Raw genomic sequence first — 21,312 nt, 5'->3', positions numbered from 1 at the left:
ATATAAATAACATTAAAAAATAACGTCACTTACCGCTGACTCGTGTGCAGTTGCCGGGTCCGTACTGTGGGCACTGATCCTTTTATGAGGGTAAATGTCGATGCAAAACCTAATTTTTACTGTCCCTCGTTGTTCAAACAGCCACACGATACACCGCTACGAAACAATGGCGGAAGCTCTGGCCGGCGGAGTTAGTGATGGGCGTGGTTTCAGGCAGTGGAGGCCGACCTATGGATTCTGCTCCTGTCGTTACGTAACGACAGCAGCAGAATCTGAACGGCTCGTAAAAGTCACATGACACTGGAAGGATCCTCCGGGCGGGGTGAACAGACACTGCAGAATGTGGTTGCTTTCCTCCTTCTCTGTGTTGGCAGGGTGAGGGGAGACCACTTTATGTATGTTAGAGGAAGAAAAAACTTGTTTTTCATAATAGGTCCCCTTTAAGATGGATGGAATGATAAACAGATTTTTCCATCTTACATCCCCATGTAAAACGTCTGAGATGTATATATCTCACGACTGAAAAATGTGGGATATACCTCCATGGCCGAAGGCTTTTAAACAGAAAAACATTATTTACAGAGTTGTTATGCTCTTCTTCACCTCTCTGTCTGGATCATGTAAACCAGTGGCTTTTTGGGAATAAGATGTCTCATACTCTGCCACAGTTTTGTCTATGTTAGGCAGAAAGCGTCACGGTTTGATTTGAAGGACCCAAATGCAGGAGACAAGGGAAGCAGGATTAATTCACAATGTCTTTAATTATAATTCTCAGAATGAGCACCAGAATCACCAAACAGGACTAAACTAGAACGAGGAGAAACGTAAAACACAGTATGAACCAGCTAGAGGCAAAGGAAAGACAAGACAATATACCGTATATGCTCTGGGGCTGATGAGACACAAGTGCAAAACATCACATGGGAACAAGAATGTCAAACTAAAAGATACAAGGACACATTTTCAAAATAAAAACAGGAAGCAAATACATCATGACAAAGTAAAACACAAGAAAAGAAACCCAAAACCTAACAGAGACCTTATATCATGACAGAGACTGATATATCCTTGGGATGTCTTAACAACAAACCAACAGCATATTAACATATGACATATTTGCACAGCCGCAAATTATGACCAAAACTGGTCAAAATTGTATCAAATGTAATTTCTTAATTCTGCAGACTTTCACAGTTGATTTTACTTAGAAACACTTTTTAAAGACAATAAAGTGTGTTTTATATCCTGTATGTTACATTGTAAAATTGGAATAAGAAAGTTTGTAGTTACTGTTTAATTAATGGCATAGACTGTGACCTGAAAGGAGAATAAGAATATCTCTTATTCTGAATAAAATATGCATGACCCATATCCCCCACGCACACACACACACACACACACACACACACACACACACACACACACACACACACACACACACACACACACACACTGTCCTGATTTTCAAACAGAAAAACCTTCAATGACCTGGAACATACTGAAAACAGGTTCTATATAAAACAATGCTGATCCAGCAGGAAAATACAGGTGTGTATGTGTGTGTGAATGTGTGTTTTTGTATGCGAAAAAAGGTCAGTGTGAACATGCAAAGTGCTGACCATTAAACAACCCTACCTTTATAAGAAGTTGTCCACTCCAACAGATGTAATCTCTTTGCTGCTGAAGCATTTCCAAGACTTCAATCAGAAGTAAATGAAAAGTCCAATAGAACATCACTGAGCCTTATTTTGTACAATTTCTGGAGGGAGAGAACTGCCACAACAGCCAAAATACAATATAATGAAAGAGCACAAGTCCAGAAAAGTGAAGTGGTATAAGTTACTAAATGCAGGAGCTCATAATTCTGTGGGTTGGAGGCTCCTCATGAAATGACTTCATAATTCTTCCTGGGCAGTCAGCTACAAAGATACCAAATCACCACAGAGATATTCTGTCCCAAGAAACACAAACTGCAAAGACTTGCAAAATGACACGGAAGACACCACAGAAACAGAATGAACACCCAGGAGACACAAAATATACCCACAGAGAGAAAATAGATAGTAGAGATCAATACCCATTCCGAAACACCATATCCAAAATTACAACCAAAACCACCAGAACAAAACACAAAGACAAAAAAAGAAACACAGCCGTTTGCAAAGACACACTATACTAAAGTAACCGTAGTTAACACGACATGAGCAAATCTTTCTGAAGAGGTCAAAACTACATCAAAGACGTAAAAGAAACAGATGCAAAATTATTGGCTTAAGACTACATCCATGCCCTAATTAACTCACGGTTAGACTATTGTAAGAGTCTCCCAGTCTTCTCTTAGACGCCGTCAACTGGTGCAAAATGCTGCTTAACCAACACTAACAGACGCCTGCTCATCACTCCTGTCCTTGACTCCCTTCAGTGGCTTCCTGTCCTTTACAGAATTGATTTTAAACTTTTGATGTCTGTTTTAAAAGCTCTTAAAGGCCTCGCCCCCTTGTATTTATCTGAGCTTTTAACTGTCCCAGTGGAGCTCTAAGGTCAACAAATCAACATTTGCTGGAAGTCCTGCGGTCGAAATATAAACACTGTGGTGATCGAACCTTTTCTTTTGCCGCCCTCAGGCTATTTCTGACCTTGGGATCTTCAAATCTAGGCTAAAATCCTCCCTATTTGGGATGGCGTTTAACACCCCGTAGTGTGATGACAGTTTTATCTTATTAGATTATGTTGTATTTTATTGTTTTTCACGGTTCTTTCATTGTTTTTGCTTGTTCTAAACTTATTTATTACAGTACCTGCTGTACAGCACTTTGATACGCTGAAAGGTTGTTGTACAGTGCTGTATAAATAAAGTACATTACAAAAATAAAATACAATACTTTATGAAGACCAAGGCAGATAAACCACATCAAAGTGTCAAAAAAATTGTGGCGAATATGTACAGCACAATGCCACAAAGGTAAAAAAAAAACAACTGTACAGGCACGAAATGACTCCAAAACGCCACAAAAACACATACAGTACCAGAAGAGTTAGCAGGAAAAGTTCACAAAAGCACAGCGAAGATAATCAGTATGTTGGCACACACAGTGTAATCGAGCTGTAACCATAGCTTGACTAGGCTGTTTATTTGGATTCATTTCCCAATATACAATTATGTATGCGTATATACTGCCTGCTTACAGCTCATTGGCGTTGTTTTTTTTCAGTCGACATATTAGGCCACACGCCAGGACAACAGATGAATCACTAGCTGGTAGCAGCAAATTGGGAAAAATGGCAAATGGTGACTACAAGGTCCCAGCCGTTCTGCGCTGTGGATGGTAACCAATCAGAGATGTCACACGTGGAGCGCCGTTGTTGAGCCAATGAAGGCTGAACTTAAAGGGGACCTATTATGAAAAACACCTTTTCTCTTGCTTTAACATATATAAAGTGGTCTCCCCTCAGCCTGCCAACTCAGAGAAGGAGAAAAGCAACCAAATTCTGCAGTGTCTGTACAGCCGCCCGGATGATCCATCCAGTGTCATGTGACTTCTACGAGCCGTTCAGTTTCTGCGCATTTTTCGTTACGTAACCAAAATTCAAACCACGCCCACAACTATAAAACCGTGTAACTGCATGCGAGCGTCCGACTATCGCATCGCACTGCGTGACATCGGACGCTCTCTGTCCATCTCCCTCCAACCAGCTGCCACTTTATTGAAGTTTTTGTAGTGAAATGAGGAGGAATCATAGAGATAACTTCTCATTTCAACTAACTGGATCAGCCATTCCTCATCCGTGACCGTTTCCTACAGCGCTTTCAACCGGCTTTCAACGCGAGCGGCAGGAAGAAAATAGAAGCCTGCATCCGACAAATGTTCAGCTCAAAACGGCGCACTGCGTCGCTGCGACCAGTTAGGACAGTCCAATAGAAAATAAAGCAACAGAATTGATTTTGTCGTTGACACTCGCTCTTATCGCATCGCATGCAGTTTTGACACGAACGCGGTGTAAAGGCTGATTTATGGTTCCGCGTTACACCAATGCAGAGCCTACGGCGTAGGGTACGCACAGAGCCTCATTATCATAGCCTCCCTGCCCACTCAGAATCCTGCATAGATAATGAGGTTAGAGAATGGGATGATAAAGACATGGCTCAGAGGCTTAATTTCTAATTTATTTAGCAAAAACAATCAAAAGCTTGTTTTTAAGACATTCAAGGCCTGTTTAAAATAGGGATTAGATGCCATAATAGTTCCCCTTTAACACAACTAGGGGAGGCTTGATTGTGGTTGATGAGGATCAGGTGTGCAGAGCCACCGCCCACAAGGTTTTAGTCATTTTACACATCAGATCAAGGTGGCATGAAGTCAGACGGAAGAATAATGTGTGGAATCCAGTCAAATGCTTCCTTTTAAGGAAATTATAATTGTTTGTCTTTGCATCTGGACACTTGTTTACACTGAATAACAAAACCAGTCCTGATTTCCTACCAACATTTCTGCACAGGAAGACACGTGATTACTAATTGAGAAACACACCAAGCTAAAATATGAAACAGATAAATACATGGGATGGAATGCAAAAGATGCCAAAACACGCAGAGACACAATAAAGAGAGATAAAAGGACCACAAAAAGAAGCATAAGGTACCATAGAGCCACAAAACCTTACAAACTAACACTGTATATGTACAAATATACTATAAAGGGAAAACTGGCCACAGGGAGCCCAAAATGATCCATAAAGAGACATAAAATAACAGCAAGGAAACAAAAGTACACCCAGAAGCCATAAAATCCCATCGGACACATAAGTCATTGTTCTGAATGTCAAAATCAGGTATAGAAAAAAAGGAGACAAAATGAGCCCTAATATACCCAACACAGCTCAACAACATACCAAAGAACAAACAATCTGAAGGAACATTACTTCCTTTTATCACCCATATTTATGTGATTATCTTTTAAGTATGTGCTGAAAGGCACGGACCTTTACTGGTACTGCCATGCACACAAGACATAGATTTTCAGCAGTCAGCTCGTGCAGCGTGACCTGCAGCTCAGTCGCTTGTGAAAGCATCAGCTACCAGCCACTAACAGTATAACACCACTTAATAACTGTGAAGAACAGACGTCTACAGGCATTAGGCATCAATATTTGTTCACCTTTTATGTCTGATTGTAAAGAGGGGGTGCATAGGAGCGCCGTCACAGCTTAGAGTTTCCGCAGACTTAATTCAGTCTTGTAAGTCAATGTGATCAGCAGCCGATAATTGTGGGTTCTTCAGAGTGTCACAAATCTAGCATGAATTCCTAATTAACACGTAGATATGCATGCTGGAGTAGAAGTGAGTAATGACCTGACGCAAAGCCATCTGAAGTTGCACTTGAAGTGTTTACTGTGCTGATGAAGATGGGAAAACACAGTCTCATTAGCAGACTACCGACCTCTGCCTGCAACGCAAGAAATCCGTCACCTTCACTATCACGTTTCCAGCAGACACATTCCTTGTAATGACATTCTTCATGTTGTTAAATCCGTTGGTAATTGGAATCAGGATCAGCCTCTTCATGTGTGACAGTTGTTTTTATATCTTTGTTTGTGTCAGCATCGGTGAAGGTGATAGAATAGAACTTGGAAAACACACTGTGTTCCCATATTGAGCACCATTGCCAACGGAGTGGCAGACAGGCAGAGGCGGAGCTCCGTCTCTGTAGCTGTTGTGTCCATCATTTGCTTGTTCCAGTGTAATTACAGACTCAATTTACTGTCCACAACTGTACATTATAATGACCTCCAACCCACTGAAGTGTGTCACTGTCGGTGCTAAAGATCAACAGAAACCAATGCAGACACAACAGGTCCTGGGGAAATAGAGGATGAAATAAAACCACGTTCTCCTGGAGCGTTTCAGCTTAATTTACCGTCCTAATAGACACTGCCTGACCAGTTTTTTATTGCATACATTTACGTTGGCGTTGTTCAATAACTCGTGCAATCTAACATTTAGTTTTATCTTTAACTGTGCAAAATCTTCAGCAGGATCTTGTTTTGATGATAGAAGCATCTGATTTGTATTTGAAGTCTTCTCAAGCATATTCCCAAAGATTTTCAGTGAGGTTCTCAGGTCTGATGTCACCGTGAGGGCGGAGTAGGAGCCAGATGAAGGAGAGACGCAGGAGACAGGAGTTCCAAAAAACAGTGATTTATTGACTTAAAGGGGACCTATTTTGAAAAACACGGTTTTTCTTGCTTTAACATATATAAAGTGGTCTCCCCTCAGCCTGCCAACTCAGAGAAGGAGGAAAGCAACCAAATTCTGCAGTGTCTGTACAGCCGTCCGGATGAGCCATCCAGTAGTATGTGGCTTCTACGAGCCGTTCAGATTCTGCTCCTGTCGTTACGTCACGACAGGAGTGATGCGTGAAAATAAGCCCACAATTAACTTCGCCGGCCGGAGCTTCCGCCATTTTTTCATAGCGGTGTATCCCGTCATCGCGTCAGGCAGCCAATCAGCACAGAGCTTCATTATCATAGCCTCCCCGCCCACTCAGAATCCCTCATAGAGAAGGAGGTTAGAAACGGGGAAGATAAAGACATGGCTCAGAGGCTGAATTTCTAATTTATTTAGCAAAAACAATCAAAAGCTTGTTTTTAAGACATTCAAGGCATGTTTAAAATTGGTATTAGATGCCATAATAGGTCCCCTTTAAAAAACGCAAAAGCACTGCTGAGCAGGATGTACAAAAAGACATTAACTCAAAATCGTGCCATCTGGAACCAGTGATAAATGATAAACAAATGTAGTGGAAAATGATATTTAATTCTCCCTAACCTGAACAAAGTTTATCTCTCATAAATCCTGGAATTATCATCTTGAAATGCCTATGTGTAGGGAAGAAAAAAGGAAAATGATCAAACTATCTGGTCATCCAGTGTACTCTTAAGTAGTGAGGTGACTTCATGTTTTGGCACAAATCTCTGCTCAATGTAGACTTGACTAATGAAGCGTCCCAGACCATGATAGTACATTGGTTAGGATCAATGTCATAACTCATCCACTGCTATACTCTCTAATGTTCCCTCCGCTCAGGAATAAGCTCCATGTGATATATTTTTTTGGTTGTTTTGTTTAGTTTTTCCATTGTTTTTTCAAGAATTGAATCTTTTTTTTTTCTTTTCCCCAAACATGATTTTCCAATAATCTTCACTTAAAAAGTGAAACATTAAAAATTAAAGAGATTCCCAGTGATTCGTGATTTGTTTTCTGAACACATTTCTTCGATGATGCTTCACCTCCACCCTTCCAGGTTTTAATAATGCATTAGACCGTTCCTAACCCAATATTCCGATTAATCGTGGTCTTGACACAGAGCAATCATTTGACTATTCTGAACCAAAGTAACATTTGTGTCCATGATAACAAGATACATGGTTATGTAAGGAATAAGAAGCCTATGTGGTGAATAACTTCTATCTAGCCCCCGTTTGCTCAGTTAAATCCAGGTGTTAACATTTTTGGCAGCGGGGATCGGAATATTTGGGATGGAGCTCAGAAACTCTTCGATGTTACATGAGCTGTAATGACGCTGAGCCGTCTCCTGGCTTGCTGTGTCGCTTAGATACAAAATTAATCACTTTCTGAAGTTCTCACCTGAGTACGCTCACATACATACCTCACTGAGTCCAGACTGACGCCGTGCATCAAAGGAATCCCAATAACGCTCCGCTGCCTCACAAATTGTAATATTCAGAAACAGTGTGACAACTAAAAGTATGAAATGTGGGAGGACAGTGTTATATAGCAGACGTAACGCTGACACAGGGCATTCCAGTCTCGCTGGTGGGTTACAGGAAAGTGTCAGACTAAAAGCAAGGTTGTACAGCAGTGACATGATCTTTAAAAACAGATACATAGTGTTCGTTCACTCTCATGCACACAGAACGATGCACATACTACAAGATCAATTGATTATACATCAACAAAATGAAAACAGCTGAATGGAAAGTAAATAATAGCTTTTGTTACTAACAATACTGATGTTACTGAGCCCTTTTCCAAGAAATTAGATTTAACAGGAATGAAAAGAAAAGGATGAAACATTGATTTCAGTCATGATAGGATAACACTGTTTATGCTTGTACAGTAGCAGTTCACTCAATATCAGATACAGACTGATTTAATTACAGTTTTCATCACCTCTGAGACCAAAATACCTCAGAAGGATACTTACACACTCATACAGTATACTTCTTTATTTAACTGTTATCAACACAGCAGCAGGGAGACATTGTGACCATTCAGACAGGCCTTTAAATACCAGTACCGTAAATGTACAAAAGCCAACATGCAGACACATTTGTGCTGAACAGGATATCTAAGAACATCTAGCATCTTCCTCATTCTGGATCTGCTCCCTCCAGCCGTCTCTCCACTGCCTAAATCTGTATCCAAAACGCTCAGAGCTGCAGGACTGTCAGCGGTGCAGATCAGGAGCCAGTTGGCAAATCCTGGTTGATGTGGAACTGCACATTTCCCCGGCCTGAGCCCTGAATCTGGAAGCTGAGACAGAATCTGTTTCCCCTGACGACAACCAGCACTACTGGCTGCATGGGTCGGTACATGTCCCGCGGGCTGGCTGCTCCCTCCACAGCAGAACTGTCTGTTAGCCGTCGGTGAACATAAAACTCTCTTGTCTATTGCCTTTTCAGCGATGGTCGCCACCGATGTCAGTTTTTTTCCCCCCTCTAAGTGATTTGGCTTGTATTAAAGGTAAAATCCGTATGAATTTTATCAATAATTTAGCAAAGTTTACACAAGGAAGTGCTTTCATTGGATCAACCGAAGGTAAGGCACTTCCACATTTAAGTAAACAATAACGGTCATGAATAATTAACTGTACACCTTACTTGTGTGATGCAGGGAGAACAGTACGGAGGCATCAGTTGATGTGAGTGTTATGATCTCAGCCTGCTCACTCCTATAAAAAAAGAAGATTCCTGGCTCCGCCACTGGCTGTTGGACAAATTTAGCTAAACGTAATGGCACCCAGATTATTATAACTGGCAGCTCTTTGTTCCGCTGCTGTAATGTAACATTGTAACTCAGTAAACGAGCATGAAGCGGGTAAACAAAGCAGATGACTTTGATGCCGGAGCTGATATTTCCCCCTCGCAGTACAGGGTGCTCGTCATGATAAATGAGTCATGGCTCAGCAGCCGCGTGTTGCCGGCTGAGATTGACAGACTCAAACATGCTCAGAGCTCCACCACAAAGAGCACTTTAAAACTGCCAGGTTTATGCGGATACGGTCTGATGCAGCAGCGGTGACCACCCGTCAAAAACCTTCCCCCAGGCCGGTTTTTGGAGGTGAAATTCCTCTCTCAAGGCTCTGATTAGTTACAGGTTCCTGCTGTGGCAGTAAAGGTTTTTCCAATCAAAGTGCAGCTTAACACTCAGCTGTTGGTCACCCAAGCCAATCAGATTATCCACCATGATATCAAAACTATCCTCCCAGCTAAGGTGAATGTATTAAACAACAAAACATCCTCCAAATGAACAAAGAGGTCGAAATAATCATAATTGGTAACAAAGAAGGGTCAGTGATTTCCTCAAGCCGGGGTAATAAAACCCAGTAACCAAGTACAGAACCTTGTTTGATCCCTGATGAGGATAATTAATTTTTCTGGCACCTTTAAAACAAAATTAAGAAACATTATGTCAAAGAAACATGAGTGAGAATTTTTGCAAAGCAGATAAGTATGTCCAGGTAATGCAATATTTATTTACCTGTTATACTTGTGTTGTTTTGAATAGATTTGATGTTTATGATGGGGGTTTTTGTACTTGTTTAGATATTAATTATGAACTCTGTCTAGTATTAATGTACCAGACCTCGGGAAGAACTTCGGAAATTCATTTGAATGCTGGATGCCTTCATGATTTAGCTAATAAGTGGTTAAATATGCCGTTTATGGCCCGTTTGCTGTTCCACTGGTGACATTTAGAAAAACATGTAACTGATAAACTCTCATGCCTTAAGTCTGTTAAAGCCTGACAGTAAGTTTCCTGCCATATGGTGCGCTGACAAATGTGTTTTTGTGGTGTTTTGCAGGATTATTTGCTGAGTCACATGTACAGCAATGCAGCCAGAGATGACCTGTGGAGCAAACTGTCTCAGGTAACAGTCGCCTGTCCGTCTGTGTCTGGTATTTGAACCGTAGACGTCCCGTTGCTCAAAGGCCTCCGAGCTGAGCAGCAGTCTTGTAAAAATGTCCAAATTTTGCTTTTCGAGGATGGAATATCAGATTGACTCAGTCAAGCTGCTAATTGAGTAATGATCCTTGACGAAGGCCAGAGAGATGCTCATGAAGACTGAGGAGGTTTGTTGCCATGGTAACATGAGTGACTGGAGGCTTGGCTTGTTTTCATGTTTAGTCTAAATAACATAAACACAAGTTGAATGGAGTCACCTTTATACTAATGGTGTTCAGCAGGTGAACAAGAAAGTCCTACAAATGATCACATTATAAAAAGATTCAAAAAAAATATTGATTCAAACTGTACTTTTTGCTCTGCAAATTCGGAAACAATGACCCACTTATTCTGGCTGTGCCCCATTGTTCAAACTTTTTGGAGTGATATGTGTAATTTTGTGTCTGAAAGAATTGATATTGATTTTAATTTATTTTGGAAGGATGTGTTGTTTGGTGTTTTTGACCATGTAACAATTAGATCAAAGCCAAAGGAAACGTTTATTATTAATTTGTTAATTATCCTCGCAAAATTCCACATCCACAAATCTAAATTCTTACGCAAAAAACCCTTTTTTTTTACTTTTCATTGCGAATTAAAACAGTATCTGGACTCTATTAAGTTTTCTAATAATTCAAAGGCTATCAAAACCATAAATGTATGTAAATGTTTTGGCTTTCTGTTATAATTTCATCCCCCCTGGCTGGTTGTAATGTGTTGTGCTTTTTGTTTTGTTTTTATTTGTGTTGTACTCTTTATATGTTATAATTCGACGTGAATTTGCATAATGTGAAGTTTTTTCTTATCATTGTTATGTTTGCAATTGTTAATAAAAAAAAAAAAAAAAAAAGTGAACCAGGAAGTTGGTGAACAATCAAGGCGTCTGTGTAAATTTACAAATTAATAAGTATAAGTTTGCTGTTTTCTGATTTCTTTTACTTGTTTTATGTAAAGGCCATGCGTTCAGAAGGGCGGGACATCGACGTTGGAGAGATGATGGACAGATGGACTCTACAAATGGGCTACCCCGTTATCACCATCAACAAGAACCAGTCAGATCAGCTCCCCACTCATTACATCACTGTCAGCCAGGAGCACTTCCTGTACGGAGAGGACGTCAGGAAAAACATCAGGTTAGATTTCTCTAAATCTGTTTCACCTGATTGCAGGACAAACACCGCCATTGTTTAGACAAGCTTGGATGTCTTCCGTCTTCAAAATGTCCAGTTTCATATAAATCAGGGTTTTTATCAATTTCTAGACCACAATGCAACAAATATAAAAATGATGTTTTAATAAATAATTCAACACGAAATGCCTCACCACCCTTAAGTCTGCAGGTTTTCATCTCGTTAATGAATGAATCTCACCATTAGAGAGAAATGGGTTTAATTAGGTGATTCGGTTTTCTGTCTGTCTTGTCTAATCTCTGGCTACACTTTGTTGTGCACTTTTAGTGCCGACAGGATGAAAACTATTACCATCTCTGACCCCCGGGTGTGAAAATTCATCTCTTATTCCATCTATACAAGAACAAAACAATGTCAGGTGAAATTAGACGGTATTAAAAATGTTTGGTAGAAGGCAGCTGGATGCCTGTTTGTGTTCTCCAAGACATTTCATTTCCTCAACCTTGATTTCTCCTCCAATGCTGTGCTCAGGCGTTCCAGGCAGGATTTGGTGGGATCACTTCAGTGGTCACCAAGGTCACCTTAGCATGATGGGAGATGTTAAGGTCACATTAATCAAGGTGCAAAGGTCCTAATTCTTCTTAAAGGATTTTCCTTTGTTTTTTTTTTAGCCTGTGAGAGGAGGTGGACTGCTGGGTTTTGACCTGAGGAAATGTGTCTTTTGTGTTGAGTCATGCACTTGTGTTGTTTGGTCTCTGGACTCCTTGCTGCACTGAAACACCCGCAGAACACCGCTCTGCAGCTCTGTGTTTTGTCCTTAGGGTCAGTTTTGTTTTCCAAGGGTGTTGCCGGGACTGAAGAAACAACGGGAGACAAACTTTTCCAGACACTCCTGTCACTGACAGAATGACAAAACGTCTGTTCTTGTCCCCTCTCTCTCTCTTTCTCTCTCTCTCTCTCTGCATGATGCTGTGTTTTTGGTTGTTGGGGCTTTTTTGCAGACTTTTGGGCTCACCTGACAAATGCCTCAGCGGGGTATCACTGGTTCTGCTATAAACACGATCAGCATGATATTGTAGAGTTCAGATGACATTAAGCCATTAAAACCTGTACTATTATGTATGTGTAGGCTTCTGGTTAACTTTAAACCTGGATACAAACATGCATGTGGTTTGAGAAGAGAGCTGGTGGGGTTTAAAACAAGAAACTTATGGTGGCGTTGATAAGAATAGGTCAGTGAGAGACAGGATTATCGAAGAGAAACAAACATGAAGGAGTATCGTTGCAGGTAAGAAGCTGATACTGCGTAGCACGGCCACGCATCTGAAATCTCTTCCTTTTTCTTGCAAAGAATGAGCCTGGTTTACCTTGATCAGACTTGGGTTTCAGGGAACAGCACCAACGGATACAGAAGCGCGGATGACCGTTGTTGGCTTTGCAGTAAAAACCCACTGATCCGAGATGTCAGCAATTCTGCAGTCGGTTGTTTCGTAGAAAAGCTCCTAAACTCTGTTGGTCATTGCTTAATTGATTCGCTTGAAGACACAATTGGAAGTTTAGAATACAAAAAGAACGCTTAACTTCTCAAAAGTGTGTCCTTTAGAGTCTTCTTATGAATTGACCTAATCCACCACCACAAAGGATCTGAAACAAGACAATCAAGATCTGATCAAAGTGGAGACTTTCGGCTTTGATTTAGGAGTTTTCACAAAAAATATAGCATTTGCTATTTAGGAATCACTGCTACAAATTACAAAGTACCTCCATTATCAAGGTCGTGGTCATGTATTTGTTACGTTAAGACAAATGAAGCAGATAGAAGGTCTGGAGTTGATATCAGGTATCAACTCCAGACTTTTGTTTGCTTCTTCGCATCCACCAATATATGATAGTGTAACAGATGTATTATTGTTGTGCGTGCGTGCGTGCGTGCGTGCGTGCGTGCGTGCGTGCGTGCGTGCGTGCGTGCGTGCGTGCGTGCGTGCGTGCGTGCGTGCGTGCGTGCGTGCGTGCGTGCGTGCGTGTATTGATTGTATGATAATAGGGTAGGCATCACAAGCTCATGCTTCAGCCTACACCTTTTTTGGTCACATCTTTTGAGCCATCTCTTTAGTTCCTCCCTGGTTTTGCTGTTTTCCCCATGTGTGCTGTATAATGATGGTGGTTGCACCGATGTAACATTGTTTTTTGGATGACCAAAATAAACAATAAAAGAAAGAAAGAAAAGAAAGAAAGGTATAGAGTTGGCATTTGACAGCTGTTTGACTGGAGATACCGAGATGAAGTCTCAGACTCGCCGCTGTTTATAAATGTGATCCCTGACAAAAGAAGCAAGATGAGTCTTTTCTTCGGTGTGTAGTTTCTACTTTTGTCACCACACGCCTCTTCGTCAATTCTATGACTTCTGTAGTTGTGGAGCCAGGCCGCTAACCATTCATGTTAGTCACAATAAGTAGTAATTCAGGCACAAAAGTAATTCAGGCACAAAAAAGTTTGAGGTTTCTCCTCTAAAAACGTCCTCGTGTGGCACTGTTTGGATGAACTTTTAGCATTTAAGGCTCCAAGAACAGCTGACGTGAAGGTTCCTCAGTGAGTCCTTGACCACTGAGAAGCTTCTCCTGGAGCTCTCGTTTCACACCACATTAAGTGCTGAAATGGTCTTTTAGAGCTCACGCTGCATTTCTCCTGAGAGAAGGGAACTTTTCCAGTATTTCCCACCTCCTTTACCACCCTACATCATTTATACACCGTTCATATTTGATTCATATGTTTAATTCCCTTCCTTCACAATCTCAGCCGCTTATTCTCGTCTCTGTTCTATCGACACACTTTCTCCTCCATCAATACTTCATCAGTTCTTTTATTTTACCTGTTTTTTCTACTCCTTTTCATTTAGTTATATTTTTGTGCAGCGGCGAATAAAACATTTACAGTCACTCTGACCCGCTCGTTCTGTCTCCACGAGTTTCCTTCACTTTTTCAGTTAATGCGCTGCTCTTGTTCCCTTCATTCCTCTCCTGTTATATCTGAACTCTTCCCTTCCCAGGTGTCATCTGTTTGTAGGTTGACTCTCAGAGTCTCGCTGGGCTGTGCTCGCTGGTCCCAGAGTGTTCATCACCACTCGTATGAGAGTCAAAAAAAGCAAAACTGTTGCTGTGCTGTTAGTTGGTTGGCTGTCATGGCTGAACGCAGCATCAGTGGATCGGATCAGAGGCTGCGGTTTGATTCTGTGGAGCAGCGTTGAGGGCGCAGCAGTGACTCACAGCGTTACACACTGTTGACTTAAACTCCGTCTTCCTCCTTTCATTAGTCATGCAGAGAGACTTGGCACAGAAGAGACTAGAAATCTGACTAAAAGGAAGTCAAATCTAATCATTGATACTGTATCTTTGGTTGCTTTTGTATTATCTCTGAGCTTCGCAGTCCTCGCCTCTTTGGAGGACAAAAATAGGGTCCTTCAGGCACAGCACTCAGGTTTATGGTACAATAACTGCTGGAACTGCTATTGCAGAGGACATTGCTGCTATGTTCTGCACTACTTTCATATCTCTCCAAGGCTTTTGAAACTCTAAAACAGGCTGTTAACCATCGGCGTTAATGAGCCTTCTTACACAAGCTTTGAATCACACGTCTCTTGTATAGTTCACACGCTTGTTGCCGATGGTTACAAGTCCCAGTCTAACTAATGTCATACTATAAAGTATTAAAATCAGATCCCATGCTGTTTTTGTTTTTTTCTCTGCTGCTCTCTGCTGTATTTCCATGACATTTTTGCACCAAGAGAAAATAATAGCAAATCAGAGTCACAGTCAGTGTTGTGTGACAAATATTCCCATGAAGGAGACGTTCAGCCTCTTGATTGGTACCAAGGAAACCCAGACCCCTGAAATATTAAATATGTTCCACACATATAGACGGTATAACCAAAAATCATTCATATGAGAGGCAAATTTTGATTTGAAGTGAATTTATATTTAACCAAAAGAGTTCTGCTGGCTGGAGACGACATTAACAAATGAGAAAAGATGGCAAAACATTGCTTGAGAGACATTAATTTTAAATGCTGATGCCTGGAATTATTCATACTCTGGTCTTTGATGTTGTTAGATCTCCTCAATATCTAACGGATCTTCAGTTCCCTCTGCAGATTCTTTGTCCTTCTCATGCTTGAGGTGGGAATCATTTTCCATTATCTGATTGTGACACAGATTCAGTTATAATAGACTAAACCCATCTTCAAATCCCCTCCAATGTGCAGTTTTCTTCAAGTCAGTTGTTCTTCCTCAGAAGTTGGTCAAGAAATTACACTCTTGTCTCTACCTCAGGTTAGTTAGTAGCTGTGGATGGGTTGGATGGATGGATGGATGGATGGATGGATGGATGGATGGATGGATGGATGGATGGATGGATGTGCAGCCCACAAACCTACAGCATCAGTGTGATGCAACTTAATGCTATCATGTCAGGATGGACTAAGGTCTCTGATAAATGTGCAGCACCTTGCTGAACCTACGCCATGAAGAAATGAGGCAGTTCTTGAGGAGTTAGCTTCATAACTAACAAGCCGCCCCCCCCCCCCCCCCCCCCTCATAATATGGATGGAATACTGTAATATCAGCATTCTAAACATAACCCAACATGCATTCAAATTAAATTCAAACTAATGCTCTAACTTCACAAACATTATTTTGTTTTCATTTGAATTATTTTGTAAAAGGAGCTTGTACTGTCGCTTCTAGGTCTTCAGTAGCTGGTGAAACTCAAACGTTTTCCATGCTTAAATCATTAGTTACGCTCAAAGTTGTCAGCTCATTGTTAATATTAGTTTATTTAGCTATCTCACTGTGTTCCCTGAGGATGTAGAAGTTTCAATGAAGTAAAAGCAATTGGCATGTTTGTATCACTGTTATTTTTGCAGACTATATTCATCTTATGGCATTAGTGCTTTCCAATAAGTCCATAAAATCCAAAGTCTGTCAAGACTTTTGCTTTTAGACACTTGACATGCAACGCTAATGTTAGCATAACATTGAGGCTATTAACTGTGACAACAACTTCTTCTTTGGCTTTCTACTGGAATTCTATATAACCTCCCCTGTTAACTGCAACAATGCAGTTTCAGAACATAAACTCGAGTTTGCAGCCCTCATAAAACCATAGTTTATTATCCAGCTGCAAAAGAACAGCTGTAAGCTGCAAGAGAACAGTAAATATGCACAGAGTTATCCACATCGCAGTGGATCTCAATATCCCACATTTGCTCCAGAGTGACCTTCTCCTGGTTGATAAACTTAAAACCTTTTATTAAGAAAGCCAAACATAAGAGAAGATGAGGTCATTTCCGAGTTCACCACCAGCATCTAGAGGAAGCCTCTGCTTGAGTTTGATCTCTAAGAACGGTTAGTAAGCGATGCTAGACCATGAGACGTTATTTTTGATGTAAACTGGATAACAATAGGAAAGTAATTCCCCTGGTGAAATTAAAGATTTATTCATTGACTAACTCGTCAGCAAAATAATCAACATGTCACTATGTGATGATGTGTAACTTAATGTATTGCGATGCTTGTATACTGGTCGATGTTCGATTTCACATCTCTCCTGGGGATGAGCTTGTCTCCCTGAAGGAATAAACAAAACATAATCACTAACAGCTTCTTACTTACTCTCTTTTTATGAATTTCCTGTCAGTCGGCCAGCTGTTACGTTACTTCCACCGTCGTCGCTGTCTTCAAGGCAAGTTAAGGACAAACCAGTTGGCCTTGACAGTGAAATATAAATCTTTCTTGTTGCAATAATTTCTTTACCTTAGTGCTAAGGTGACACTCTAAACCCACTCTGCTCTTCCTGTCGAGTCTTTTGTTTTCCCACCATCAAAAAAGTGACACACTGAGAGGGAAATAGATGCTTTATAACAAAGCGACTTGTCAGAGGCAGAGATGAGGAGAAGCCAGGGGCAGCATGAGCGAACAACTCTGAAATAAAACAAACAGCTCGTCTCTGAAAGGAGAAGCGACTTGTCAGCTGACAGCCGAACAGAGACGTGATTGGAGAATGAGAGGCTGCGTGTTTGATTCAATGAGCTTTCATGCTAAACAGGGCCATGATGAATAATTCATGAGTTCATGAAAGCGCACTTGTACAGAAGTAAAGTTTATTTATATGCTGGTTTACTTTTCATAAGCAGGCATATTTGGCTCAAAGAATCCAGACGAAGGATGCATATGTGGTATTAATATCAAAAGGACTTAAATATAGCTTGTATTTATTTTAAAACATTGTTTGCTTTATTTCCACAGTCGGTATATAGGCAGTGTTACATGACATCAGTATGAACCATCTGCTGTTTAGTTTGTGTTTATAGACCCTATTCACAATATCTCAGCACACTTAAGCTGCTCTCACACGGCGATCGTGCTCTGGAGCTGTTCTGTTGATCCCCTCTTCATTCCGCCTCCAGTCTCCAGCTGTGCACTCACAGTGGTCCCTAAGAAATGTGCCATAGTCCCTTCACATTCACTACATATTACGGTATTCCACTTGCTCTATTTTTCTATTTTGTGGTCAATTGTTGGCAAAAAGACCATAATGTCTCTGGTTCAGTACCTGTTTTATTCAGCAGCAACTGAATAAAACAGGTACTGGGAAAAAATGAAAATTCAAGTTTTGTCCCTGTTGTTTTTGCGGGATGCATGCTGGTGTGAGATGGTTCTGATTACTGTATATCCTCTGTTCACGAACTGGTTGCATCCTCTGTAAGAGTTTGCACCCATCGTTCATTTCATCCCCATTAGTGCTCTGTTACTACAGTACGTCCCATGGTGGTACCACAGAATGAAAACGGTACGCCGCTGCACCTCCTGTGCCGTTCGCGCAGCGCAGTGTGGCAGAAAAAAAAGGAGCTGGAAAAAACTGGCGGTCCTAATTGAGCCTCACTGGATTACCTTGTATCATTTTTCACTTGTGGTGTTTTCACTGCAGCCCAAATGCAGCACAACAAGCTACACGACAATGGTCAGTACTGTCTTTAGTCAACGCCAGTCTTGGCAGTGTCATGCTTCCATGACAACCGGCCTGAAGCAAAAGAGCTGAAAAGGATAGTGACACAACAACTACATGGCTGGAAGTCATTTGTCTGCTACTATTTCAGGCAGACAGTCTCTGCAGTGTGCATGTGATTGCATTTATTGTTCTGCATGGTTCATTCAAATGAATTTTATTCTTAAACCCATATACAAAGTTATATTTACTTGTATAAAATCCCACCTCCTCCACGGCTTTCACCTGTAGGCCCCGCACTGAAGTGTGGTTGCTGTTTTCACACTGAGCCAACTGAAGCACACTCATGTACAGAGTTCAGAGTTCCTGTCGATGTGAAGACACCATTAGAAAAAGAAAAGGGGTCAGTACAAGTCCTGTACAAGTCCAATTCAGTATAATCCAGTTATATTCCAATTATCATCAGTCCAGCTCAGTGTTATTGTGTTTATAGGGCTATTAATAAAAAGTAGGCTAGTTAAAAATACCAACAGACTCCATCACATATTCTCTTTGATTCAATTTTTTGTATCATTCTGTGAAAATAATGTTGATGTTTTGTCTCAAATATCAACAGATATCACGTCATGCAGAAATAGCTTACCCTACCTTTAAGAGCGATTGCTTGTTAAAGCTTTAACTGTTGTGTCGGGCTCAATAACAGGACACTTAGCCACATCTACAGATCTGCTAGTTGAAACTGGAGAAAGGATTAAAAATGGATTATAAATAAATTTGGAGCAAATAAAGCAGAATGTGGTACTTCAAGAAAAATTAACTGTGGCACGAGATGAAAAGTCTTTCATTGACACTGATTTTAATCATGATTGAAATCAACTGACTAACTAGAACCAATCAGACCAGAGATATCAGCACATGGGTTTAAGCCATTATCATGTTCACATGGTGATATTTGATCCCAACATTAGAAGAGGGCTTCTAGTTTGGTTTTATCTTGCTAAGATATGCAGGAAACAATGAGCAAAAATGAGGTCAGTGTGTTCTTGAGTGGAGGAAGATGAGCAGTGGGGGGGAACAAGGATACAAGATAAAGATCTTAAAGTTTCTGAAACCCCCCCAGGTTGAACATGTCGATGCTGTCCTGCTGCTTTTCTTTCAGCTTTCGCTTTGGTTTCGGTTAAACTGGTTGGTTTTAATTAATAAACTGTGAGGACTCAAACTTTCAGTTGTGTATTGATGAATACATTTGCCATCCCTGCAGCTGTGAGACCAAGTATGCAGATGATTGACCTTCATTCCTGTCAATCACGCTCATATGATTTAATATTCAGCTTGATGGAAGTGGTAGCAATATGCAGCTGCCAGCAGGGACAGACAGCTGGCACGTGGATGGAAAACAGGTCTTTGTTTGGTTGATTGTGTTACAAAGACCCCTGTTGTGCGCAGACATGAACAGTAACTGATTGGAGTGTGTAAAGCAGATTGTTTTCAGCTTCTAATTAAAATATGAATTGATCGAAACGGGTGTAATTAAAAGCTCCTAGTTCTAATAGAACTTTAAACACTCTTTTATTAGTCTCATTAGTACTGAAATACAGTTAGTACTTTTTCATAAAAGAAAATCGATGTTGTTCTGAACTGAATTTACAAATCCGGTAGCACTGCAGGCGGCTCGGTGTTTCCACTGAACTATGTATTTCGAAAAAACGTAGTATTGTGAGTCTCTGTATCTGGTCCTGCGAGACTTCTCTTCAAAACAACAAAAATAAATTCCTCAACATTGAAGAAGATGGACTAAAACATCTTTAATCTTTGACAAATTACTGTGACTGCCGCTGTTGAGAAAGAAGTTAGATGATAAAGGCAGCGGATAATCATTCAAATGATTCTCCAGAGGCAAAGCCCTTACGTAATGTAGAATGATTAAGTGGTGTTTTAGCACAACTACAATGATTGATGAGGCCAAAAACAGCTGGAAACTAGATTTTGATGACTTTGCATTGACCGGCTACATCACATCCAGCGCTGCCAGAGACGTGGAAATTCGCAAAAAGCATTTCCATTACACTTCTGTGAATAAGTGGATCAATGAATTGCCTGAGAAAGAACCTCCTGGAAGCGAAAAAGGCTTTAATCGATATTTGGGAATTTTTTCGAAGTAGTGCTGTTTCCATTACAGGATTTCTTTTTAAATATTTGCTTTTGTGCAAATCTAGGAGTGCTGGAAGCATGCCTAATGTTCAGAATTAAATCAGACTGTGTGTTTGTTCGGTGTGTGTTAGTGTTGTCTGGTCAATGATGAAAAGCATTATGGCTAAATTTAGAAGAGTAAGCTGACTTCTGTATTCAGTTACTCTGCACACAATAACACTATTTTTTCTTAGTGATCTTTCTTTTTATTTTCTAGACACAATACGTAACATCAACCGCATTGGTTTGATGACTGCCACTCATGACAAAGCTGATTTTTCCAAAATACCTCAAATCAGGACACATTATTAAGATTTTTTTGGGCTCTAGTGGCCCTTTATTGGAGATGCAGACTGGAAAGGGGTAGAGAGAGAGAACGGGGAAGACACGCAGCAAAGGTGCGCAGGCTGGATTCGAACCCGCGACCGCTGCAGGAGGAGGACTGTAGCCTCAGTATATGTGCCGCTGCTTAACCCACTGCGCCACCGAGCAGCACAGTGTTTGATCTTAAGTGTGACTCTTTCAGTTGTTTCAGTTCATTTTTATGGTTTTCCGGCCTTCATTATGCTGCGTCTGCATGCAGGCGAGATGCTTGTCTGATTATTAATGGTTCCTATTCTTTGCTGTGTTTTTAATGACTTCATTAAGAGGGTTTCAAATCCCAGCATACAGATAAACTTGAATGAAGGTAGTTGTTAAGGATGTAGCATCTTTTGCATTCCAAAGAAAGCACAAATTCTTACTGTG

At 40.7% G+C, this 21,312-nt stretch overlaps 1 protein-coding gene across 1 annotated transcript in view; it reads left to right on the top strand.

Annotated features, from left to right (window-relative positions):
• The window catches only part of LOC133424363 (thyrotropin-releasing hormone-degrading ectoenzyme-like), a 242,851-nt gene that overhangs the window by 169,403 nt on the left and 52,136 nt on the right, over positions 1–21,312 (top strand). Inside the window, exons 9-10 of the mRNA XM_061714909.1 lie at positions 10,107–10,172; positions 11,201–11,379. Of these exons, the coding sequence (XP_061570893.1) occupies positions 10,107–10,172; positions 11,201–11,379 (245 nt within the window). The remainder of the gene's footprint in view (positions 1–10,106; positions 10,173–11,200; positions 11,380–21,312) is intronic.

The sequence above is a fragment of the Cololabis saira genome, chromosome 23 (assembly GCF_033807715.1).
Source record: "Cololabis saira isolate AMF1-May2022 chromosome 23, fColSai1.1, whole genome shotgun sequence".
NCBI lineage: Eukaryota > Metazoa > Chordata > Actinopteri > Beloniformes > Belonidae > Cololabis > Cololabis saira.
This window is presented reverse-complemented; position numbering and strand designations above follow the sequence as displayed.